At 39.1% G+C, this 26,419-nt stretch overlaps 1 protein-coding gene and 1 pseudogene across 2 annotated transcripts; one reads left to right on the top strand and one right to left on the bottom strand.

Annotated features, from left to right (window-relative positions):
• Positions 1-1,072: 1,072 nt before the first annotated feature.
• Positions 1,073-6,451, top strand: LOC131968841 (NACHT, LRR and PYD domains-containing protein 12-like; annotated as a pseudogene).
• Positions 6,452-8,120: 1,669 nt separating this feature from the next.
• Positions 8,121-26,360, bottom strand: nol8 (nucleolar protein 8). Of its 2 annotated transcripts, XR_009394068.1 has the most exons (20): positions 26,234-26,360; positions 26,022-26,122; positions 25,045-25,192; positions 24,613-24,675; positions 24,324-24,402; positions 24,020-24,173; positions 23,476-23,795; positions 22,655-22,908; positions 20,536-21,938; positions 19,517-19,666; positions 18,974-19,081; positions 18,331-18,430; positions 16,929-17,070; positions 15,548-15,631; positions 13,981-14,315; positions 13,741-13,900; positions 12,951-13,012; positions 8,992-9,074; positions 8,478-8,589; positions 8,121-8,441 (listed from the first exon to the last, which is right to left on the bottom strand). XR_009394068.1 is itself a non-coding variant. In XM_059329882.1 (19 exons), the coding sequence occupies exons 3-19, from the start codon at positions 25,163-25,165 to the stop codon at positions 8,530-8,532; spliced, it is 3,678 nt and encodes a 1,225-aa protein (XP_059185865.1). In that variant the 5' UTR covers positions 25,166-25,192; positions 26,022-26,122; positions 26,234-26,360; the 3' UTR covers positions 8,121-8,529. The 2 variants fall into 2 exon arrangements, 1 of the variants encoding a protein (XP_059185865.1); XM_059329882.1 differs by having other exon boundaries at positions 8,121-8,589.
• Between the last annotated feature and the right edge of the window lie 59 nt (positions 26,361-26,419).

Below are 26,419 nucleotides of genomic sequence, written 5' to 3'. Positions count from 1 at the left end.
TTTTATATGATACAAAGACAGATGAACAGATCTCTCTCATTAGTCCGGTACAGTTTAGTGTCCTGACAAAGCTGACAGATACTATTATTGAGTCAGTATCTTCTGTATAAAGTAAATGAGAAATTTTGTTTTCTTTGTTTTGGTGACATATTCTATTTTTATATGAAGACTCCCTGTGGTTTATTTCTTTTTTTATATTTTAGATAAAGCCTGGCATTTATTTTGACGGATAGTAATCATCCATTTTCCTCCGCTTATCCGGGGCCGGGTCGCGGGGGCAGCAGGCTAAGCAGGGCATTCTAGGCGTCCCTCTCCCCAGCCACAACGTCCAGCTCCTCTTGGACCCCGAGGCGTTCCCAGGCCAGGAGAGAGATATAATCCCTCCACCATGTTCTGGGTCTTCCCCGGGGCCTCCTACCAGTTGGACCTGGAACTCCTCTAACAGGAGGCGCCCGGGAGGATCCTTACCAGATGCCCAAATCACCTCAGCTGGCTCCTTGAGAGGAGAAGGAGCAGCGTCTCTACTCAGAGCTCCCTCCGGATGTCTGAGCTCCTCCCCCTATCTCTAAGGCTGAGCCCAGCCACTCTACGGAGGAAACTCATTTCAGCCGCTTGTATCCGTGATCTCGTTCTTTCGGTCACGACCCAAAGCTCATGACCATAGGTGAGGGTTGGAACGTAGATGGAGCGGTAAATCAAGAGCTTTGCCTTCAGGCTCAGCTCCTTCTTCACCACGACGGTCAGGTACAACGCCCGCATCACTGCTGACGCTGCACCAAACCGCCTGTCCATCTCACACTCCGTTCTACCCTTACTGCTGAACAAGACCCTTATGAAGCAGAACCATGAAAACAAGTGTACCTCGGGGCCCAACCCTGGATCCGCTGACCTTTGGGCCGACCACCCGCAGAGTGAGGCATAAGGGTTGGGTGCAGTGAAAGTGGGCGTGCTGACCCCCGGCTTCAGCAGCTGGCTCTGGGGACTAATAAAACTGTCCTCATCATAACTCAATCTTAAATTTTAAGGTGACAATTTATTTTTGGCATCTTTTGGACCTTGGTAGGGAGAACAAATGGCGACACTTCAAGAGGTCCTCTTCAGAACTTTAGAAGATTTGGGAGCTGAGGACTTTGAAAAATTCAAGTGGTTCCTGCAGGGGGCGCTTGAAGACCTCCCAGCAATCCCAAAGAGTCGACTGGAGAATTCAAACCGGATGAAAACCATAGATCAGATGTTCCAGACCTACAGTATAAACACCATTAAAGTGACCAGAACCGTTTTAGAGAAGATAAATCAGAATGAACTAGTGAAGAAATTATCAAACACCTCCTTCGAACCTGAAGGTAAGTCAGAATCATTATTCATTTTAAAAATGGATGTAACAAAGATTGAAGTTGTAGATTACAGAGTTCAACAAACATGAGGTGTGTAGTTAACGTCTCTCTGATCTACAAATATAGACACGTTTGTTGTGTCGCACTTTGGATTATAGAACAAGAAACAAAAAACACAACCAGCAGAGAAAGACAATTAAAGTCTCTCAGAGAACAAAAATAATGAAGTCTGTAAGTTTGTTTGGACAATATTACTTCCCTCGATTGGACTCGATCTGGACTGGTCTCAGGTTTCACCTTTTCAGGACCTGCTGTAGTTATCAATCGAGCTGAACAGATTTCATACATAAAGAAATGTGAACACTTGTTAGAAAACAAGTTCATGACTCTCATTCACTGTAACAACCCCTCATTGGTTTCATTGTTCTCCTCATTCAGAGATTCTTGCTGAGTGCCAGAGAAAATTCAAATCCAAATTACAAGAGAAGTTCCAGTCTGTGTTTGAGGGGATCACTAAAGCAGGAAACCAGATCCTTCTGAATCAGATCTACACAGAGATCTACATCTTAAAGGAAGAAACTGCAGAGGTCAACACGGAACATGAGGTCAGACAGATTGAAACAGCATCCAGGAAACCAGACAGACCAGAAACAACAATCAGTCAAGAAAACATCTTTAAAGCCCCACCTGGAAGAGATAAACCAATCAGAACAGTGCTGACAAAGGGAGTGGCTGGCATTGGGAAAACAGTCTTAACACAGAAGTTCACTCTGGACTGGGCTGAAGACAAAACCAACCTGGACATCCACTTCACATTTCCATTCACCTTCAGAGAGCTGAATGGGCTGAAAGAGAAAAAGTTCAGCTTGGTGGAACTTGTTCATCACTTCTTTTCTGAAACCAAAGCAGCAGGAATCTGCAGGTTTGAAGAGTTCCACGTTGTGTTGATCTTTGACGGTCTGGATGAGTGTCGACTTCCTCTGGACTTCCACAACACTGAGGTCCTGACTGATGTCACAGAGTCCACCTCAGTGGATGTGCTGCTGACAAACCTCATCAGGGGGAAACTGCTTCCCTCTGCTCGCCTCTGGATAACCACATGACCTGCAGCAGCCAATCAGATCCCTGCTGATCCCTTTGTTGTCATGGTGACAGAGGTCAGAGGGTTCACTGACCCACAAAAGGAGGAGTACTTCAGGAAGAGATTCACAGATGAGGAGCAGGCTGGCAGAATCATCTCCCACATCAAGACATCACGAAGCCTCCACATCATGTGCCACATCCCAGTCTTCTGCTGGATCTCTGCTGGAGTTCTGGAGAAGCTGATGAAAACCAGAGAGGGAGGAGAGCTGCCCAAGACCCTGACTGAGATGTACATCCACTTCCTGGTGGTTCAGTCCAAACGGACAAACGTCAAGTATCATGGGAAATTTGAGAGAGATCCACACTGGAGTCCAGAGAGCAGGAAGATGATTGAGTCACTGGGAAAACTGGCTTTTGATCAGCTGCAGAAAGGAAACCTGATCTTCTATGACTCAGACCTGACAGAGTGTGGCATCGATATCACAGCAGCCTCAAAGTATTCAGGAGTGTTCACACAGGTCTTTAGAGAGGAGAGTGAACTGTACGAGGACAGGGTGTTCTGCTTCGTCCATCTGAGTGTTCAGGAGTTTCTGGCTGCTCTTCATGTCCATCTGACCTTCATCAAGTCTGGAGTCAATCTGATGGCAGAAGAAAAAACAACCTCCTGGTTACCTAAATTCTTCAGAGAGAAACCTGAACTTAAACATCTCTACCAGAGTGCTGTGGACAAGGCCTTGCAGAGTCCAAATGGACACCTGGACTTGTTCCTCCGCTTCCTCCTGGGTCTTTCTCTGCAGACCAATCAGAATCTCCTACGAGGTCTGCTGACACAGACAGAAAATAGCTCACAGACCAACCAAGAAACAGTCCAGTACATCAAGAAGAAGATCAGTGACGATCTGTCTGCAGAGAGAAGCATCAACCTGTTCCACTGTCTGAATGAACTGAATGATCATTCTCTAGTGGAGCAGATCCAACAGTCCCTAAGATCAGGAAGTCTCTCCATAGTTAAACTGTCTCCTGCTCAGTGGTCAGCTCTGGTCTTCATCTTACTGTCATCAGAAACAGATCTGGACGTGTTTGACCTGAAGAAATACTCTGCTTCAGAGGAGGCTCTTCTGAGGCTGCTGCCAGTGGTCAAAGCCTCCAACAAAGCTCTGTGAGTGGCTATATGAACAACATGATACATGCTTTCTGTAATAAGACAAGTAATACATTTTGTGTCTCTTAATCTCTTATCCTCTCCAGGTTAATTGGCTGTAAGCTCTCAGAGAGAAGCTGCAAGGCTCTGTCCTCAGTCCTCATCTCCCAGCCCTCTAGTCTGAGAGACCTGGACCTGAGTAACAACAACCTGCAGGATTCAGGAGTGAATCTTCTGTCTGCTGGAATGAAGAGTCCATTATGTGAACTGAAAACCCTAAAGTCAGTATGAAACTATTTCTAAAGTGCCACACTGGTTTTGAAGAGCCATTTCTCTTAAGGATGTCTTTGTTTGCTTTATTTGTCATAAGTACACTGAAAGAAAAAAATCACAGATAATAATTAAATAAAAGTTTAAGCCCAGTCATTTTAATCATGTACATCTCTGTTAAAACTGCAAAACACAAATCTGCACAGACAAATGTCTCCTAGCTAAAACATTTTTTTGTCAAAATAGCACGCTAACATAAGAGTAATTGCATTATTGAAAACATGTCTTTCAAACACATGAAATATTTAATCTAATCTTGATGAATACGTACAATTATTTTAAGGGTAATTGGCTGTAACCTGTCAACGGGAAGCTGTGAATCTCTGTCCTCAGCTCTGAGCTCCCAGTCCTCTAGTCTGAGAGACCTGGACCTGAGTAACAACGACCTGAACGATTCAGGAGTGAAGCTTCTGTCTGTTGGACTGCAGAGTCCACTATGTAAACTGAAAACCCTCAGGTCTGCGTTCTGCTGATTGTTAAAAAGTTGATATTTGAAATCTTGCTCATCATGCTTCAGGCTCTCGAAAGGGAAGATTGTCAACATCTTTTTGAATTTCCTGTTGTTCCTGCTGTGATATTCTCCTGGTTTCAGGCTGTCAGGCTGTCTGATCTCAGAGGAAAGCTGTTCTTCTCTGGCCTAAGCTCTGAGCTCCGAGTCCTCTAGTCTGAGAGACCTGGACCTGAGTAACAATGACCTGCAAGATTCAGGAGTGAAGCTTCTGTCTGTTGGATTGAAGAGTCCACTATGTGAATTGAAAACCCTCAGGTCAGTATTCATTATCATTAACAATTGATCTTTTAAATCCTTTAAGTTCAATTTAAATTTAGCTCCATGAGAGTGAAGATGGGCAACTTCTGTAGGGTTATCCTCCTGAGATAGTTTTCTTAAACCCTGTATTCATGTTATTTACTTAATTCCAGTCTGTCAGGCTGTCTGATATCAGAGGAAGGCTGTTCTTCTCTGGCCTCAGCTCTGAGCTCCAACCCCTCCCATCTGAGAGAGCTGGACCTGAGCTACAATCATCCAGGAGACGCAGGAGTCAAGTTGCTGGAGGATCCACGATGCAGACTGGACACTCTCAGGTATGGATGGACAGACAGACACTCTCAGGTATGGACAGACAGACAGACACTCTCAGGTATGGACAGACAGACAGACACTCTCAGGTATGGACAGACAGACAGACACTCTTAGGTATGGACAGACAGACACTCTCAGGTATGGACAGCCTTTGCAAGTATTTACACCCCCATGACCTTCGACCCATCTCATTTTCCTTGGTTGACCAAAGAGCAAGACCAATAAACTGAGGAGCTCTGCTTCATGTTGAACAGCAGTTAGGACTCATTTTGGATAGAAAATCATTGTGACTGTGTTTCTTCCTCCAGGGTGGACCATTGTGGAGAGCACAGGTTAACACCTGGTGTGAGGAAGTGTAAGTGTGGATTACATTTGACTAATGAAGACAAAACAGCTTTAAATACAAAGTTAATAGTTGTGATATGTATTCATTAAAACATGACTGACAACATGTGTCATCATTAAACTTTATAGAAATGAACAACATGAGGACACAAAGAAAGAATAAACCCCTCAGATGTGTCTGATGATAAACTGCTGCTGTGTTGTGTCTTTTTCTCTTCATTAGATATCTGTCAACTCACACTGGACACAAACACAGCACACAGAAACCTCAAACTGTCTGAGAACAACAGGAAGGTGACACGTGTTAGAGAGGATCAGTCATATCCTGATCATCCAGAGAGATTTGAGTACTGGCCTCAGCTGCTGTGTAGAGATGGTCTGACTGGTCGCTGTTACTGGGAGGTCGAGTGGAGAGGAAGAGTTAATGTAGCAGTGAGTTACAGAGGAATCAACAGGAAAGGAAAGAGTGAAGACTGTGGGTTTGAAAGAAATGATCAGTCCTGGAGTCTGTGGTGCTCTGGTGTTGGTTACTCTGTCTGGCACAATAACAGAGAAACAGTCCTCTTCTCCTCCTTGTTCTCCTTCTCCTCCCCCTCCTCCTCCCCCTCCTCCTCCTCCTCCTCCTCCTCCTCCTTGTTCTCCTTCTCCTCCTCCTCCTCCTCCCGGTCTGGTAGAGTAGGAGTGTATGTGGACTGTCCTGCTGGCTCTCTGTCCTTCTACAGAGTCTCCTCTGACAGACTGATCCACCTCCACACCTTCAATACCACATTCACTGAACCTCTTTATCCTGGGTTCTGGTTGTTCTATGACTCCTCAGTGTCTCTGTGTCGTCTGTAGGACGGAGACGACTTCCTGTCCTGTGGTCTGAATGTTGGATGAAGCTTCACTTTGTTTAACATTTGAATCTCTGATTGTTTCTTTAATGTCTCAAATGTTTTCTTCTTATAAACGGTGAAATGATCTCAGGGCTGAACTCTGATTTTCTCTTGAATCAAGTTTTTTTTGGAGCAGCGTCTTGTAGCTGCTAATGTCTGTCGTGATTGATCTCAATAAAGGTTTAAAGACTCACGAGAACAGCAGCTTCTAACAAATGTAAATCTGATTCTGTTTTAAAGAGGAATAAAGACATTACCTTCACAATCCAGAGTCATTTTCTTATTTGAAAACCAGATGTAGTCTTATATTTATCTTCAGGATTTTCTGATTTATTAAATGATAAAAGTCAAAAACTTTGAATCAAATTAGTCAACAAAATAAAATAATAACAGTAAAATTTTCTTTCTCCAATGTTCAGATTTATGTCCTGGAAATGGATCATTTGCATATATTTAAGTTTACATTTCAGAAAACTTTAAAGATAAAAAATTATTGTTTAAATGTCAGTAATCAGCTGGATGGAGACATCAGCAGCCAATAATAATAATAATAATAATAATAATAAATAAATAAATATTTCCACAATAAACCAACAAAATATGTTTTTTATGTTTGCATTCATTTTTTGATGATGCAACATACAGTTAATTTTTTATTTGTTTCAGTTTTAGATGTATCTTTTTTATCAAATTAAATGCATTAAAAATGAATCTCTATAAATAAATAAAAGAAAATCATGAAGATAATTTTGGGAATGGAATATAAAGGTAAATATATTTTCAAATAAATCAAAAACAGAGAAATATTTTTTTCACATTTGATTTATGAATTAATTTCTTCATTTATTTTTAAAAAATAATGTTCTAACATTTAATGGCAAATTAATAGATTTGTCATTGACAGAAGATAGATAAATGACAATAAGCCATTGAATGCACCAAAAAATATTAAAAACAAATGTAGGAAATCATGACGTGAAATTTATGTTTTAATTTACATTTTTTAAACTCAACTATTTAATGGTTCATTTTATTTATTGATTTGTGATTCATTTGTTTGATGTTTTTAAAAATCTAAAAGATTTTTTCAAAAGAATTTTAGAAAAAATTAGCGCTAAATATTAGTCAAAATAAATAAATATTTGTTCAAAAAAATAAATATTAGTGAAAATTAAAAGTAAATATTTGATAATTAAAAGCAGTTATGAACCGCGGGGACCCTGTCCCTGCCCACATCCTGCCGACGTGTTAGAGGACTGGCGGCGCTCCCGTACTACAGACTTCTATGAGGCTGATTTCTTGTTGTCAGTAGGGGGCGCTATGACTTTGACTGCAAACATGAGACGTTTGGAAAAGATCTGAACATGTGGAGTCGAGTAACTTCCCACAGATTTCACTATTTTTCAGTGTTCTTTTTTATTGACATGTGACAAAAACTGACAAATAAAAATGTGTGATAAAAAGAAGCTTTAAAAAAAAGGTTATGTGAAAGAAATTAAAATAAAGTTAACAAATCCAGATTACCCAAAAAAGACACAAAAGGACCAAAAATAGATGCAAAAACTACTAAAAAAAGAAACAAAATGACCAAAAAATAGATGCAAAAATGACTAAAGACACTAAATGACCAAAAATAGATGCAAAAATGACTAAAAAAGACACAAAATGACCAAAAATAGATGCAAAATGACAAAAAAAGACACAAAAGGACAAAAATAGATGCAAAAATGACTAAAAAAGACACAAAATGACCAAAAATAGATGCAAAATGACAAAAAAGACACAAAATGACCAAAAATAGATGCAAAAATGACTAAAAAAGACACAAAATGACCAAAAATAGATGCAAAAATGACCAAAAATAGATGCAAAAATGACCAAAAAGACACAAAATGACCAAAAATAGATGTAAAAATGACAAGGCAAATATATAAGTTTTTCATAATTATTTTTATTCTATTGCTAAAGCACAATGGTCCTCTGAAGCTGCTGCAGATTGTTAGTTTGCAGCATTGAAAACCAGACCAGATGCAGCTTCAACACACCACAAAATATCTCAATATTTACTTTAAAATACAAAATAAATCTCATAATCTGATCATCTTGAACTTTCTCTAGACGTCTGTGTCTTTAGTTGATATTTCTCGTCTCCTGCTGAAGCTTAAATCAGTCTGAGCCACAAAACAGGACAGAGAGTAGAGAAACAATGAGTCAGCTGCTGATTCTGGAGTCCAGACTGAAACAAAGAGACTCCAGCTCCCAGAATCCTCAGCTCCTCTGGGAGGACTTCAGCTCCCAGAATCCTCAGCTCCTCTGGGAGGACTTCAGCTCCCAGAATCCTCAGCTCCTCTGGGAGGACTTCAGCTTCCTGCGGGCGTCCTTGTGTTTCTTGCGGTACTCCTGTAGAAACAGAAACAGTTAAAAATATCTTCAGTAAATCCATCCAGTCTGAGCTTTAATATTTATTATGTTTAATCTAAAATAATGTCAGGAATTCTGTCCTGTAGCTCAAAGAAAGAGAGGTCTTTCTCCAGAAAAAAAACAAAGAACTGCTGTTAAACTAACAATATTATATAAACAGCTATTTTTGTTGTTATCATTATATTTGTCCAAACAAATGAACCTTTAGTTGTATCTGAATAAACTGAAGAAAACAAGGTGGTCTGATCATTTTTTCCATGACTGTATGTTTATACATACATACATACATAAACTGGGGCCAGAAACAATTGATAATGTATATATCAGGGTAAAAACTGTTTCTGTTAAAGCTGCTGTGAAGAAGTTAAAGAGAGTATTTACCTGTCTGAGCTCCGTCCTCTTCTCCTCCCACTGCTCCCTCTGCTCCTCCAGCTGGGAGGAGCGACAGAACAACCTGGGACCCTCTGACGGAGGAAACAGACACACAATGACCAAATATAGACGTAAAAATGACCAAAGATAGATGTAAAAATGACCAAATATAGATGTAAAAATGACCAAATATAGATGTAAAAATGACCAAATATAGATGTAAAAATGACCAAAGATAGATGTAAAAATGACCAAATATAGATGTAAAAATGACCAAAGATAGATGTAAAAATGACCAAATATAGATGTAAAAATGACCAAAGATAGATGTAAAAATGACCAAAGATAGATGTAAAAATGACCAAATATAGATGTAAAAATGACCAAAGATAGATGTAAAAATGACCAAATATAGATGTAAAAATGACCAAAGATAGATGTAAAAATGACCAAAGATATATGTAAAAATGACCAAAGATAGATGTAAAAATGACCAAAGATAGATGTAAAAATGACCAAATATAGATGTAAAAATGACCAAAGATAGATGTAAAAATGACCAAATATAGATGTAAAAATGACCAAAGATAGATGTAAAAATGACCAAATATAGATGTAAAAATGACCAAAGATAGATGTAAAAATGACCAAAGATATATGTAAAAATGACCAAAGATAGATGTAAAAATGACCAAAGATAGATGTAAAAATGACCAAATATAGATGTAAAAATGACCAAAGATAGATGTGAAAATGACCAAAGATAGACGTAAAAATAACCAAAGATAGACGTAAAAATGACCAAATATAGAGGTAAAAATGACCAAAGATAGATGTAAAAATGACCAAAGATAGACGTAAAAATGACCAAAGATAGACGTAAAAATGACCAAAGATAGATGTAAAAATGACCAAAGATAGATGTAAAAATGACCAAAGATAGATGTAAAAATGACCAAAGATAGATGTAAAAATGACCAAAGATAGATGTAAAATGACCAACGATAGAGGTAAAAATGACCAAATATAGATGTAAAATGACCCAAGATAGATGTAAAAATGACCAAATATAGATGTAAAAATGACCAAAGATAGATGTAAAAATGACCCAAGATAGATGTAAAAATGACCAAAGATATATGTAAAAATGACCAAAGATAGACGTAAAAATGACCAAAGATAGATGTAAAAATGACCAAAGATAGATGTAAAAATGACCAAAGATAGATGTAAAAATGACCAAAGATAGATGTAAAAATGACCAAAGATAGATGTAAAATGACCAACGATAGAGGTAAAAATGACCAAATATAGATGTAAAATGACCCAAGATAGATGTAAAAATGACCAAATATAGATGTAAAAATGACCAAAGATAGATGTAAAAATGACCCAAGATAGATGTAAAAATGACCAAATATAGAGGTAAAAATGACCAAATATAGATGTAAAAATGACCAAATAGAGATGTAAAAATGACTGAGGGAAGAAACAATCATCTCTGGGTTAAAAAAACACTTCTACATGTCAATAATCATCTTGTTCTCAGTCAGCTGCTGCGTCCAGATGTTTATCATGTTGGTTTGTTGATATTTTAACACGGATTAATTGTTCAATGTTAATAAATTGGACAGACTTTATTATATGGAAAATGTATGTTTTTTCATAAAAAAACATCAGTGACATCATGTAATCAAACTGGCATTTAAAGGGTTAAAATGCCAAAAATGTTTAAACATTTGGTCGTTTTGAGCAGGGTGGAAGTTGATTAAGAGGTTTATGCAGAAAAAAGTAGAAAACAATATAAATCTGTAAAGTTTTTAGCGTGTTGTTTTGGAAGTGGACATTTTCAGCCTGAAGGGTCTGAAAGGGTTAAATTAAAGTGTTAGAATCAATGTATTTGTAGAATGAATAAAGTATAAGTATAAAAATATAAAACTGTAAAAAATAAAATATTTATATAGCACAGAGTGCAGCAGCAGAGAGTGTTTTCCACATAGACAATAATAATATTCATAATCATAATATTAACATTAATCATAATAATAATGGTAATAATAATATTCATAATCATTATATTAATATTAATATTAATAATAATAATAATAATAATAATAGTAATATTCATAATCATGTTAATAATAATAACAATATTCATAATCATTATATTAATAATAATAATATTCATAATCATTATATTAATAATAATAATAATAATAATAATAATGATAATAACTAGGACTGCGCGCAGTACTGAACGGGCCCTCGCAGAGTGGAGCCGTCGGGGGAGGTGTTGTCAGGGGAGGGCACGTCGGACGCAGCGATGTGGGCTCAGTCCCTATGCGTACCAAATTGCATGTCTCCTACTACTGTGCACTTGGTAGGTGTAAAACATGTTACTTCCTGTTGCCAGCAGGGGGCGCTATGACTGTGTGTCACTATTGACCCGTGGGTGTGTCCCGGGCTGGACCCTAATCACGTATGTTAAATTTGGGACAGATTGGACAATGTATGGTCAAGTTATACAGTCTGGTGTTAGATGGCAAGATGCCATATTTTGCCGCCATGCCACGCCCACATAGTGTGACAGGCGGTAAAGATTTATACAAATTTTGATCCCAAGGGCCTTGTGATGGTACTGACCAAGTTTGAAGTCAATTGGGTTACTTCCTGTTGCCATCGGGGGGCGCTATGACTGTGTGTCAAAATTTACATGTGGGTGTGTTCAGGGCTGGACCCTCATCACCTGTGAGAAAATTGGGACAGATGGGACAATGTACGGGCAAGTTATACTGTCTGGTGTGTTATGGCGAGACGCCATATTTTGCCGCCATGCCACGCCCACATTGTGTGACAGGTGGTAAAGATTTATACAACTTTTGATCCCAAAGCCCTTGTGATGGTACTGACCAAGTTTGGAGTAAATCGGATGAAATCTGTCGGAGGAGTTCGTTAAAGTATGCAACGTGGTCATTTTATGAAAGGGGGCGTGGATTAAGCATAAGGGGTGGGGCTTTATGAAATATTGTCATGTAGAAGTGTTAAGGGCTGGACTGTGATGAAGCATGAGAAGTTTGGAACAGATTGGACAAAGAATGGAAAAGTTATTACGATCTCGTGTTTTATGGCGAGACGCCATATTTTGCCGCCATGCCACGCCCACATAGTGTGACCGACGGTAAAGATTTATACAACTTTTGATCCCAAAGGCCTTGTGATGCTACTGACCAAGTGTGAAGTCGATCGGGTGAAATCTGTAGGAGGAGTTCGTTAAAGTATGCGACCTGGAAATGGAAAAAATTCCATATTCGATCCAAGATGGCCGACTTCCTGTACGTTTTAGGACATGGCTTCCACTGACTTTTTGGTGCGTCTTCCCATGATACACGTATGTACCAAATTTCATGCGTCTCCGACAAACCAGTGGGAGGATATGAAATTTAGGGGGCGCTAGTGAGTCATTTTGCCACGCCAATTCCAGCGAATACTAGAATACGTAAATTTACAGGGAGATTGACGTATATTCCAAAAATGGTGAGTTTTTGAATATGATAAAGCCCCCAAAAAGGCGATTCATTTGGGAGAAGAATAAAAAAAACGGACCAATTTCAATAGGGTCCTCGCACCGTTAGTGCTCGGTCCCTAATAATAATAATAACAATGGATAAATAAAAACGGAACACAAATTCATAATGAGTGTATATTAAAACAACAAACACTTTGCCACATTTTATCTCAATATCTTGTCTTTGTGCTGTATGACCATGAAACTATATTTCAGATAATAATTAGTTAAAAATGTTTGTGATAATATCACACAGATGGAAATGAGCTTTTAGCTTTAATCTGGTAGCAGCCATGTTTTTAACTGCACGTAATGAATGAACCTTGTACCTGGTCCCTGTTTCAAACCAACCAATAAACTAAACTAAAGGAATGTAGAGAGGTGAGAGATGATGTTGATCTACCTGAGAGTCTGACGTCTCCAGAGTGGAAGAAGAACAGATCGCTCTGTGAAGGAGTTTTCTCTCTGTCAACAGGAACAAAAACAGACACAATCAGATGATATTTAATTTAATCTAAATGCATTTTAACTGTTCTGCTCTGTAAAAGTCTATATTTTAGGAGTTATGGTGCATAAAGACGTTAAGTAGGCAGGTTTCCCTCATTCTTCACACAGTCAATGATCCATTACGTCTCATCCTCAAACCAATATCTGATTCATCTATTTGTCCAGAAACAAAAACATCATTGCAACTGTTAACTGCTTCACTATTCCAGTCAAATATTTACTGATTATAGTTTCTCAAATGTCAAGATTTGTTTGCACATTCAAGAGTTTTTGATCCACAATAATACATTTTTTTTTTTAACTTGCAAAAAACACAACATTTTCTATCTGCAGTGTCGATAGATTTGCTCTCAAATATATATTACAGTGCGTTTAATAATAAAAAAACAAAGGTAACCCCGTATCAGCTGCAGTATTTAATATTAATTTTTCTCACCCTGTGGCTGCAGCAGTGGTGACGACCAGGCTTGAAATATTTCACTCTGTGTGTAATGAATCTATATAATGTAATGTTTTACTTTCTACAATGATTGACAAAAAATATTGAACTTTTTTATGATATTCTAAAAAAAGACAGAAAATGACCAAAAATAGATGCAAAAATGACCAAAAAAAGACAGAAAATGACCCCGTATCAGTTGCAGCGCTGGTAAAAACACACAGGATTTAATAATAATTTTTCTCACTCTGTGGCTGCAGCAGTGGTGACGGTGCTCTGCTCCTCCTGCTCCTCCTGCTCCTCCTGCTCCTCCTGCTCCTCCTCCTCCTCTGAGCTGCTGTCCTGGAAGCGTAGGTCTTGCTGCCAGGACACCTTCGGGGCCTGGATGTTCTCCACCTTGTACTCGGCTGGAAGAGAGATTTATAAAAGATAAACATGTTGTTTGTTCCTCTGACAGCCTGAGATGAACACCTGAGACACAACTCACCTGGTTCTCCACTTCCTGTTTCTGCTTCGTCTCCAAAGAAGGAGAACTTGAACCCAGACGCCTCCTCTTTCTCCTTCTCTGCTCCTGGGTCAGCTGAGAGGAGAGACGCCTCTCCTTCCTCCTCCTGGTTATCCTCCTCCTCCTCCTCCTCCTCCTCCTCCTCCTCCTCCTCCTGGTCCCAGTTTGTCTTCTCCTCTCCTCCAGCTTCTTCTTCTTCTTCCTTCTTGTTCTGACCGAAGACGGCCTTCAGGTCTCCAGACACGTCGTAGTAGATCTCCTTGGAGACCTCCGGGAGCTTCTCCTCCTCCTCCCTCCTCTTCCTCCTGGCTGACTTGCTGTGAAGAAAACCAAAACATGAGAAACGAATGATATTCAAATTGTTTTTAGATGTACCTGTGTAAAATATTACACAAAATGACCAAAAATAGATGCAAAAATTACAAAAAAAGACACAAAAATTACAAAAAAAAGACATAAAATGACCAAAAAAGAGAGAAAAGACCAACTGTGGACTCCAAAATTGAACTTCTTCACAATTTTCTCATTTTATACTGAGACACTGAGTTTAGTGTTTTCATTCTCTCTAAGCCAGAATCATCAAAATTACAATAAAAACAGGCTTGAAATATTTCACTCTATGTGTAATGAATCTATGTAATGTATGAGTTTCACTTTCTGAAATGATTGACAACAAATATTGAACTTTTTCATGATATTCAAATTTTTTGAGATGTACCTGTGTAAAAAAAAGACACAAAATGACCAAAAATAGATGCAAAATTTACCAAAAAAACAAACACAAAAAAGACCAAAAAAAGACATAAAATTACCAAAAGAGACACAACATAACAAAGAAAATACATAAAATGACCAAAAATAGATGCAAAAATTACCAAACAATACACAAAAATGACCAAAAAAATACATAAAATGACCAAAAAAGAGAGACAAAATACCAACTGTGGACTCCAAAATTGAACTTCTTCACAATATTCTCATTTTATACTGAGACACTGAGTTTAGTGTTTTCATTCTCTCTGAAACTTGAACTTCATAAAATGACCAAAAATAGATGCAAAAATTACCCAAAAATACACAAAAATGACAAAAAAATACACAAAATGACCAAAAAAAGACATAAAAATACCAAAAGAGACACAACATAACAAAGAAAATACATAAAATGACCAAAAATAGATGCAAAAATTACCAAAACATACACAAAAATGACCAAAAAAAGACATAAAATTACCAAAAGAGACACAACATAACAAAGAAAATACATAAAATGACCGAAAATAGATGCAAAAATTACCCAAAAATACACAAAAATGACCAAAAAATACACAAAAAAAGACCAAAAAGAGACATAAATTTACCAAAAGAGTCACAAAATACCAACTGTGGACTCACAAACTTCTTCACAATATTCTAATTTTCTGAGATGTCCCTGAACTACTTTTCATTCTGTTAATGACTGAAACAGTCACTGAAGGGTCCAACATGTTATTGGTTCTAGACCAGTGTGTTATTAGATAGTGTGTGTGTGCGTGTGTGTGTGTGTTACCTCTCCTTCTTGGTTTGGTGTGTGTTGGTCTCAAAGGCAGCGTGTTCCTCTCTGCTGGGGTCGTAGTGCAGCGCCGACACGTCTCTGGAACACAAACACAGTGTTGTTATTCATCTCTTCTCTAGGATCTAGTGTTGTTGTTCATCTCTTCTCTAGGATCTAGTGTTGTTGTTCATCTCTTCTCTAGGATCTAGTGTCGTTATTCATCTCTTCTCTAGGATCTAGTGTTGTTACTCATCTCTTCTCTAGGATCTAGTGTTGTTGTTCATCTCTTCTCTAGGATCTAGTGTTGTTATTCATCTCTTCTCTAGGATCTAGTGTTGTTATTCATCTCTTCTCTAGGATCTAGTGTTGTTATTCATCTCTTCTCTAGGATCTAGTGTCGTTATTCATCTCTTCTCTAGGATCTAGTGTTGTTACTCATCTCTTCTCTAGGATCTAGTGTTGTTATTCATCTCTTCTCTAGGATCTAGTGTTGTTATTCATCTCTTCTCTAGGATCTAGTGTTGTTATTCATCTCTTCTCTAGGATCTAGTGTTGTTATTCATCTCTTCTCTAGGATCTAGTGTTGTTATTCATCTCTTCTCTAGGATCTAGTGTTGTTACTCATCTCTTCTCTAGGATCTAGTGTTGTTATTCATCTCTTCTCTAGGATCTAGTGTTGTTATTCATCTCTTCTCTAGGATCTAGTGTTGTTATTCATCTCTTCTCTAGGATCTAGTGTTGTTATTCATCTCTTCTCTAGGATCTAGTGTTGTTACTCATCTCTTCTCTAGGATCTAGTGTTGTTACTCATCTCTTCTCTAGGATCTAGTGTTGTTACTCATCTCTTCTCTAGGATCTAGTGTTGTTATTCATCTCTTCTCTAGGATCTAGTGTTGTTATTCATCTCTTCTCTAGGATCTAGTGTTGTTATTCATCTCTTCTCTAGGATCTAGTGTCGTTATTCATCTCTTCTCTAGGATCTAGTGTTGTTACTCATCTCTTCTCTAGGATCTAGTGTTGTTACTCATCTCTTCTCTAGGATCTAGTGTTGTTGTTCATCTCTTCTCTAGGATCTAGTGTTGTTATTCATCTCTTCTCTAGGATCTAGTGTTGTTATTCATCTCTTCTCTAGGATCTAGTGTTGTTACTCATCTCTAGGATCTAGTGTTGTTATTCATCTCTTCTCTAGGATCTAGTGTTGTTATTCATCTCTTCTCTAGGATCTAGTGTTGTTATTCATCTCTTCTCTAGGATCTAGTGTTGTTATTCATCTCTTCTCTAGGATCTAGTGTTGTTATTCATCTCTTCTCTAGGATCTAGTGTTGTTATTCATCTCTTCTCTAGGATCTAGTGTCCAGAGACTCTCTGAGTGGTTCTGGGTTCTGGTCCTGCTGACCTGAAGGTTTTGGTCCTGCTGGGCGTCTTGCTGCTGGTCTGCAGGCTGCTGCTGCCCAGGACGCTCTGCAGGATGGACAGGTTCTTCTTCTTCTCCTCCTCCAGAGCCTCCTCGTCTTCACTCACGCTCCTCCTCTTCATCTCTGAACACAACAACACTCAGTTCATTCACCAGGAGGAGACTAAAGCAGGGGTCCCAAACTCAGAATCACAATGACCAAAAAAGACACAAAATGACCAAAAAAAAGACACAAAATTACTAAAAAAGACAAAAAATGACCAAAAAAAGACAAACTGATCCAAAAAACACACAAAATGACCCAAAAAAGACACAAAATTATAAAAAAAGACACAAAATTATCCAAAAAAGACACAAATTTGCCAAAAAGACACAAAATTATTAAAAAAAAAGACAAAATTACCAGAAAAAGACACAAAATTACCAAAAAAAGACAAAATTATTAAAAAAGACAAAATTGTTTAAAAAAAAAAGACACAAAATGACCAAAAAAGTAATTAAAGGGACCTTCCACACACAACACGGTAAAATGCCATTCATATAAAACTCACATTAAACTTTCATATCAAGGTGGGGGCCACAAAATATCGTCACGAGGGCCACAATTGGCCCGCGGGCCGCAAGTTTGAGACCCCTAATCTAAAGGTTTCACTTCAGAGCCAGAACTTCTTGTTCTTGTTGTTCAATTTAGGGACTAAATGATGGATTCGTAACTTTTCCCATCTAGCAAAGAACTTCATCTCTATAAAATGTTTCAGAAGACGTCTAAAAGCCATTTAACTGCTGAGAATTAATCCTCAGAATTAATCCTCAAAATGATCCTCAGAATTAATCCTCAGAATTAATCCTCAAAATTAATCCTCAGAATGATCCTCAGAATTAATCCTCAGAATGATCCTCAGAATTAATCCTCAGGATTAATCCTCAGAATGATCCTCAGAATTAATCCTCAGAATGATCCTCAGAATTAATCCTCAGAATGATCCTCAGAATTAATCCTCAGGATTAATCCTCAGAATGATCCTCAGAATTAATCCTCAGAATGATCCTCAGAATTAATCCTCAGAATGATCCTCAGAATGAATCCTCAGAATGATCCTCAGAATGAATCCTCAGAATGATCCTCAGAATTAATCCTCAGAATGATCCTCAGAATGATCCTCAGAATTAATCCTCAGAATGATCCTCAGAATGATCCTCAGAATTAATCCTCAGAATGATCCTCAGAATAATCCTCAGAATTAATCCTCAGAATGATCTCTGGAGGAGCTGCTGCAGCTTCATCTCAACATTTTAGTCAAATCATCAGTCTGTCAGTAAAAACACTTAAAACAACAACAACAACTATCATATTTATGGTTTTTAATAGAAGTTAACTCCTCACCTGACTCCTCCTCCTCCTCAGCTCCTTCCTCCTCCTCCAGGAAGCGAGAGTCCATCCTGAAACGCTGATCGGCTCCGAAGCGAGACTGCAGCGCCATCAGCTGGAGGAACAGAGAAACGCACGTATTACAGGTTACTATCACGGTGTTTCATTATATTTGATGTAGTTTGTACACTGTAAACACTCATTCAGAGGACCTGTAGTCATTACTTTAATATATATATTGCTGTGAAATACAAAATCAAGTTCTGAGATACTGTTAGTAGACTTTTTACTGGTGATTGTTAACTTTAATACTTCATGTGACTTAGAAAAAGTAATTGACCAAAACATTGCTTTGAGTTAAAGTAATATCAGCAGTTTTTAAGGCTTAACTGAAACATTCTAGTGGAAAACGTTAACACACTTTTTGTTGTAGACCCAATGTTTTATTTATTAGAGTGTATATTTCTCATCTTTTAGAATAGAATATAATCTTTAATGTCATTAAAGCAGCAGAACAACAACACAATCACTTCCACATGACAATAAAAGACAGAAAGCAGAATAAAACTAAAAACATCAACAAGTGGAAGCCTCAGATATCATCATTAAATTATATATATATATATATATATATATATTATATTATATAATATCTCACCTTGTGTCCTGCTCGTCCTTCAAACTGAGGTCTGACGTCAAACCTGCTGTCCTCTTCATCACCATCCTCCTCATCCTCACTGCCACCGAACAGACGAGGACCTGAAGGCTACACACACACACACACACACACACACACACACACACACACACACACACAGCTGGTTTAGAGCTTCCTGTCACTTTGTTTCATATGTTTTTAGGTGAATAATGATGAATTAATCAATTTTTTTCATTAACATAAATCCACAGGTAGATTCTAAACTAAAACTAACCTGATCAAGTCTTTTTCTAACGGTTCTCCTCATGCAGGAGGTTCAGAACAATGAAATCACACACAAACAGACTAAAAAACTGCTTTTATTCAAAGATAATTACAGCATTAAATGATCTCATGAAGTCATTGTTTTCATGTCTGTCATGTTTTTTATCCCTTTTATCTGTTTTATTTATGTTTTATACTCTGTGTTTTTACATAGTAAAATAGAGTATTGCACTTAATTTTGCACCATGACAATAAAGATATTCTATTCTCTGAACTCACCTTTTGTTTTGTGCCGTTCTCCTCCTCTGATTGGCCGTCCTGGAGCAGCGTCTTCTTTGAGCTCGTCTGCTGTTTAGCTGCTTCATCATCATCATCATCATCAGAGCCGAAGACGATGTGTTTCCCTGCTCCTCCTGCTGCTGGAGCATCCTGATGGAGACAGATACTGTGTTAAACACAACTTTAAATCATTTTAATACTCTAAATACACTTTAATATTTAAAAAACTCTATTATTGCAGCTTTATCTTAAGATGAGTGATCAGTCGATCATCAAAGAGTCAGAATGAGAACTTTATGATGAATCATTTAATGCAAACTGAAAGGAAACGTTATTACTTTTCAACCTGGATCATATTTTCCATTTGTTTTAGTGATAAAGATCCTTCTCTCCTATTATTATTATTATTATTCTCTCCTACAGCCAACAGGCTGTCTCATTCTAACAGAGATAACACTCACTGGACTAAAACATATAAAATAAAATTACCACAAAAAATATGTAAAATTCAAAAAGATGTAAAATCACCCCAAAAAATATGTAAAATTACCCAAAAAAATATGTAAAATTACCCCAAAAAATATGTAAAATCACCCCAGAAAATATATAAAATTACAAAAAAAAATTGTAAAAATTACCAATTTTTTTTTTTTAAATTACCCCCATAAATATGTAAAATTAACCAAAAAAGGATGTAAAATTACCAAAAATGTTTTTTTAAATTACCCCCAAAAATATGTAAAATCACAGAAAGCCATCTATCTAACAGAGACAACTGACTCACTGGATTTACCCTCAGATAAATAAAGTCATTTTGATTTGACTATAATTTTTAATTTATCCACTTTTGGTTTTCTTATAATTAAAACATAGTAAAAAATTCCACTTTAGCCCCCACTGAACCACAGAGCTAAACCTGAACGACCCCCTCTGACCAGACCTGGACCCCCCCCCCCCCTCTGACCTCTGACCCTCCTCCTGGTTTCCCCCCCCTTGACCCCTGACCCCTGTGGACCCACCAGGTTCTTCAGAGCTCCCTGGATCATCTTCTTGTGTTCTTCAGCTTCTTTCTGTCTCTGCTGGACGGCAGCCAGCCTCCTCATGTTGGCCTCCTTCTGACGCTGCTGCTCCTCCTGAGCTCCTAACGCCACCCGGGCAGGAGCCTGCTGCTCCTCCTCCTCCTCCTCCTCACTGGAGGAGGACTCACTGTGAGGAGCAGCAGCAGGAGGTGCTGTTTTCACAGCAGCTTTACCTGAAATCATCTTTTGCTCGTCCTCCTCAGAGGAGGAGCTGTAGGATGAAGATGAAGCTGCTGCTTTAGCTGGAAGAACTGTCTGATTGGCCTCCTCCTCCTCCTCCTCCTCCTCCTCTTTGTGTTTCTGTCCTCTGGTTTTGCTGTCTGTTGCTTTGTGGTTCATCTGAGGAGCTTCAGCGTCCAGCTTCAGTTTTTTAACCTGACCTCCTCTTCTCTCCTCCTCTTCCTCCTCCTCCTCCTCCTCCTGTCTCCTCCCTCTCTCCTCTGTTTCTCCTCCCTCCTCCAGCGCTCTCATCCCCTGGAAGGCCGGCAGCGGCGCTGAGACGACAGCTTTCCTTTTCTTCTTCTTCTTCTTGTTGCTCCTCTGCTCCTCCTCCTCGCTGCTGTCCTCCTCCAGGAGGGAGGCCAGGATCTCCTCCGGCGTGGTGCCCTTCTTGGGAGGTTTCTTGAGGTCAGTTTGTAGTCCGGAGGAGGTGCTGAGCATGCTGGGAGATGTAGTCTCAGAGGTCTGCTGGTGTTCTTCAGCCAGCCTCTGAAGATCAGAGAAGGAGATCTCCAGACGGGTGACGTTAGAGAACATGGAGTCATAATCAGACTCAGAGCTGGAATCAGCTGGTTCTGACTCCTCCTCCTCCTCCTCATCTTCATCCTCCTCTTCCTCATCTTCATCACTGTCTGACTCTGAGGACGGCGGTTTTACAGGAAGGACCGTTATCTTCTGACTTTTGCTCTGAGAACTTTGTTTTACAGACTCTCCTTTCTGCTTTAAGGAGGAAAGTTTCCTGGAGGTGACGTTTTCTTCATCATCTTCCTCATCTTCATCACTGTCTGACTCTGAAGACGGAGGTTTTTTCTTCTGACTTTTGCTCTGAGAACTCTGTTTCACAGACTCTCCTCTCTGCTGTGAGGAGGAAGGTTTCCTGGAGGTGACGTGTTCTTCATCATCTGACTCGTCCTCTTCCTCTCCAGCTTTACTTTTCTTCTTCTTCTTCATCGCTCTCTTCTTTTCTTCGGCTCCTGAGAGACGATCTGCAGCAGGTACAGTGAGTCTCTCCTGTGGTGGTGGAGGAGGAGGAGGAAGAGGAGGAAGAGGTTTCCTGGAGGCGAAGAGTTCATCTGTGTCTGCAGAGTCGTAGTCGTTCTCCTCCTCGTCCTCCTCCGCTCCTCCTGGAAACACAAAAAAAATGTGTCAAAGCAAAAGTGAGTCACATTTACAGCTGATTGAAACTCAAGATCCCAGAGTTATAGCCCAAAATCACAAATGACAGATTTGCCTCAAAGGGCTTCACAGACTCTACATGATACGACTCCCTCTGTCCTTAGACCCTCACATCAGCCAGGAAAAACTCCTCAAAAAACCCTTTTAACGGGAAAAACTCCTCAAAAACCCTTTTTTTACGTGGAAAAACTCCTCAAAGACACTTTAATAGGGAAAATCTCCTCAAAAACCCTTTAATAGGGAAAACCTCCTCAAAAACCCTTTAATAGGGAAAAACTCCTCAAAAACCCTTTTAACGGGAAAAACTCCTCAAAAACCCTTTTAACGTGGAAAAACTCCTCAAAGACACTTTAATAGGGAAAATCTCCTCAAAAACCCTTTAATAGGGAAAACCTCCTCAAAAACCCTTTAATAGGGAAAAACTCCTCAAAAACCCTTTTAACGGGAAAAACTCCTCAAAAACCCTTTTAACGGGAAAAACTCCTCAAAAACCCTTTAATAGGGAAAAACTCCTCAAAAACCCTTTAATAGGGAAAAACTCCTCTGGATACAGTAATTATGGTGACAGGTCTAGTCAGAGTTATCCCAAGTTATCCCATAAATAAAATTGACGTGACTTGACTCTCTGTAAAGAAAAATTGATGAGACAGCTTCATAACGTTACCTTTGTGCTGCTGACGACTCGTCTTCTCCAGGTAGTCGAGTCCGACCACCTCCAGCTCCTCCTCCTCCTGCAGCAGTGCATTATGGGAGGTGTTCTGGGCCGCCACCATTCTGCGGATCTCCTCGTCTGAGTCGACGTCGCTGTCGGTCACATGCTGCCGTCTGCTCTGAGGAGCTCTGAGGAGCGACGGCTGGTGTCCGTTAGTCAACTGATGGAGCTCAGAGGGAACGAAGGAGTCAGCAGGAGGATCACACCTGAGAGGAGGAGGAGGAGGAGGAGGAGGAGACGGGTTGATAGGAGCAGAATGACACTTTGACCTTCCAGAAGTGGATCAAGTTACTGATAATCTTAATACTTGAATCCTCAAAAGACCGAAAATATTCAGAATTGTTCTTGACCAAACCTAAAAGGAGCATCTAAAATACCAGCAGAAATTAATAGAGGAACGTGAATTAAGTTGACCCAAAATAATTCAGGTAAAAATTACAATTCTTTTTTAGTCATTTTTGCATCTATGTTTTAGTCATTTTATGTCTTTTTGAGTAATTTTTGCGTCTATTTTTGGTTGTTTTGTGTCTTTTTTTATTCAATACAAATTAAATTATTATATTATTATTATTATTATGTGATTCAAATTCAGTTTTTTAATGCAATTATTCAAGTTAAGCAATTCAAATTCAACTATAAATAATTCAAATTCAGTTTCTGGTGGCACATGTTTCAGCCCATAGAAAATCTTGGAAACTAGCAGAGACTTTAGATAAACAACAGGAAGGTTTGGAAACCAGAGAACCAGTGGAACCTTTATGTTTGATGGTTACCTGGTTCTGCCCGGATCCTTCTGGGTCTCTATGCTGCTCGTCTCCCGGCTCTTCTTGCGTGTCGGCGGTCTGTACGGAGGAAACTCCCCCCTCCTCTTCCTGCTGATGTCATCGTCCCCCCCCGGGACGTCCCATGTGAGCTGGCTGACGGGGGTCTGCTCCTCCTCCTCCTCCGTGGTGGTGGTGGTGGTCCGGTCCAGCTTACGGATGTTGTGGCAGAACTTGGACGGGTCGTACTTCACCGTCCGAGCTCTGCTGCCTCTCTGACTCCTGAGCTGCAGGACGGGGAGGACGCGGCCGAACTTACTGACCACCCAGTCCTGCAACAAGACACACAGTCACACCTCCGTCCTCTGCATTATGAAACTCATTTATCTTAAAAGTTATTGTTGTTGGCTACACAGATTATTGCACCCTACTAAATGTGTTGCAGCACGTATACGCTCACCAGCCACTTTATGAGATGAAGAACCTAATAAAGTGTCTGAACTGGGTGTTATTAGAGACTGGCATTATCTGAATAGTGTCTCCTATAAGAACAGACCTTGTGTCCTGGTATTTCGGTCCCCGGCACCGCTGACTTCATGGTGAAGTTGTCGACGCCGGCTTTGCTCAGAGAGTCCAACATCTTCTGTCTCTGGTCTTCAGCCGCCAGCTGCTGAAGCTGCTGCACCGCCGTCTGACGCTCCTCAGCCAGCCTGGACACAGAAATATTAATACCACTAACTCAACACTACTGGGATCAGGTAGAACCAAAGGAGACACTTTCCCCTGAAAAATCACAGGATAATAGTTTAATAGGTCAATATTAGACTTTCTGCAGACTTTGATGATGAAGTGATATGTACCTGTGCAGGAAACTCTCCTTAGCGTTTTCAATCTGCAGAGTTCCTCCTTTCCATTTGGATTTATTCAGCACCGTCATACCTGCAGAGGAAACACATACCGATGATACATATCTATATATATATATATATATATATATATATATATATAACAGATAGATATATATAACACAAGCTCAGATGTCCTGATGGTAAACATGAGGTAAAACACACCAACACAACAAACAGAATTGCACAGTGATGTTCATTCTTCTGTCTTGTTTCAGAGACGAGAATAATTCATTTCACTCACATTTCTTCAGGTCGGCGTCTGAAATGTTGATGTTAATGTAGCCGAATGTTTTATAAGGAACTCCTGCAGGAGAACAGCAAGAGTCAAAACACATGCAGGTCACTGAGAAATATCTATAAATACATATACATATATGTACATAGGCACATTTGTAGCCATGAGGTTGAGAAGACTATTTTATTTTGTATAGACTATGAAGTGTTTACCTGCTGTTACCATTACTCATTTAGAAAGATATTGTGCAGCCCTACTAGGTCTTTGTGACAAGTTTTAAAGTGTTGTTGTACATTTTCAGTAGGCCAGTAGTGTCACACTCCCTGTGTAATTTATTTTAGTGTATTATAGAGCTGAAGTGTCAGAGATCGTTCACTGATTTGGATGTTTCTCTGTGAGGAAACTAATAACAAAGAGTCCTAATATTAGATTCCTGACCCTCGTCGTCTCTCCTGGTCCGGAGCTCCACATCCTCCACATCTCCAAACTTTCCGAATCGATCCTTCAGATCCTTCTGGGTGACCGTGTGGCTCAACCCGCCGATGTACAGCCGCTTCATCGCTCCGTAGCCACGGCAACGATGTCACTGACGGACAACAGACAGAAGTTCAGTTAGTCATCAGCAGATCATGAAGACTGATGAACCAGAGACGTTTCAGTGAAGTTTGATTCATCAATGATTACTTGATCAACCAGAAATGTACTAAATTTTAATTCTGATAATGGATTAAAAGGCATGTCTAACTTTGTAATTCCACTTTATTCCAGGTTATCCCCTCAAAGCATTTGCAGTTTAAAATATTTTACATTAGTTTGTCAATACTTTGCACTCTATCGTCTTCATTATAAAACACTGTACAGCTCTCTTCATTCTTTAACATATATTTATACCCTTTTTCTTTTCTCTTACTATGTTTATTGTAGCAAGTATGCACCAGAATATCATGGTAATTCCTTTTCATGTGCAATAATTCAGTTTGTCACACTGTGGTTACATATATACACATATGTATCTATTTACTAATATATATAACAAGGATAAAGACATATATTGCAAAGGGTAAGTACAGAATGAACAGCTGGAGATATGATATAAATATGATGTTTGCATGCATATGGACAGCACAGATAGTGGTATAGTACGAATACGAGGTGAGGTATGAGGTAATAATATACAGTTGGACAGTAGCAAATATAAAAAAATAGTGCAAATGAGAGTAAGTGAGTGTGAGCCAGAGGTCAGTAAAGCAGGAAAAGTCCTAGTTTCAGATCTTCACTGAGTCTTTGTAAGCGACAGATAGAGTCTAAATAACCTCCTGCCTCTAAATAAAATGCTTCATTACGGAGCTGACAGAGTTATCGCGATCAAACTAACAGTTTAGTTCACATCGACAGAAAAACCAACAAATGTTTACCTCACATGTATCCAGCTGGTGTTACCGTTAACTCTGTCCGGGGCTGCGGGGCTGCCGACTGTCCGTTCCGCCCCTGTTTCCGCAAGAACAGAAACGTTCCGCTGTGGGGAAAAAACAAAACATAAATAAATAAAACCGAGAAAATTATGCCGGTTCGTTTATTTATGGTCATGATTAATTATGAGGGGTTATTAATAAAGAAATATCTATACATTTATTGATTAACGCGAAACCGTTGTCATCATTCTAGATTGCCAACAGCCGTTAATGATATGTCTGTCAATGAAGAGGGGTATCTCACAATTTTCAGCTCGGAAAGATTTTTATTTAAAGCCTTTTCGAAGCAATAAAAGCTCTAATGTGAACTATAATTCTCTTTCTGTAAACATGTGCGGTGT

The sequence above is a fragment of the Centropristis striata genome, chromosome 3, assembly GCF_030273125.1.
Source record: "Centropristis striata isolate RG_2023a ecotype Rhode Island chromosome 3, C.striata_1.0, whole genome shotgun sequence".
Taxonomy (NCBI): Eukaryota; Metazoa; Chordata; class Actinopteri; order Perciformes; family Serranidae; genus Centropristis; species Centropristis striata.
This window is presented reverse-complemented; position numbering and strand designations above follow the sequence as displayed.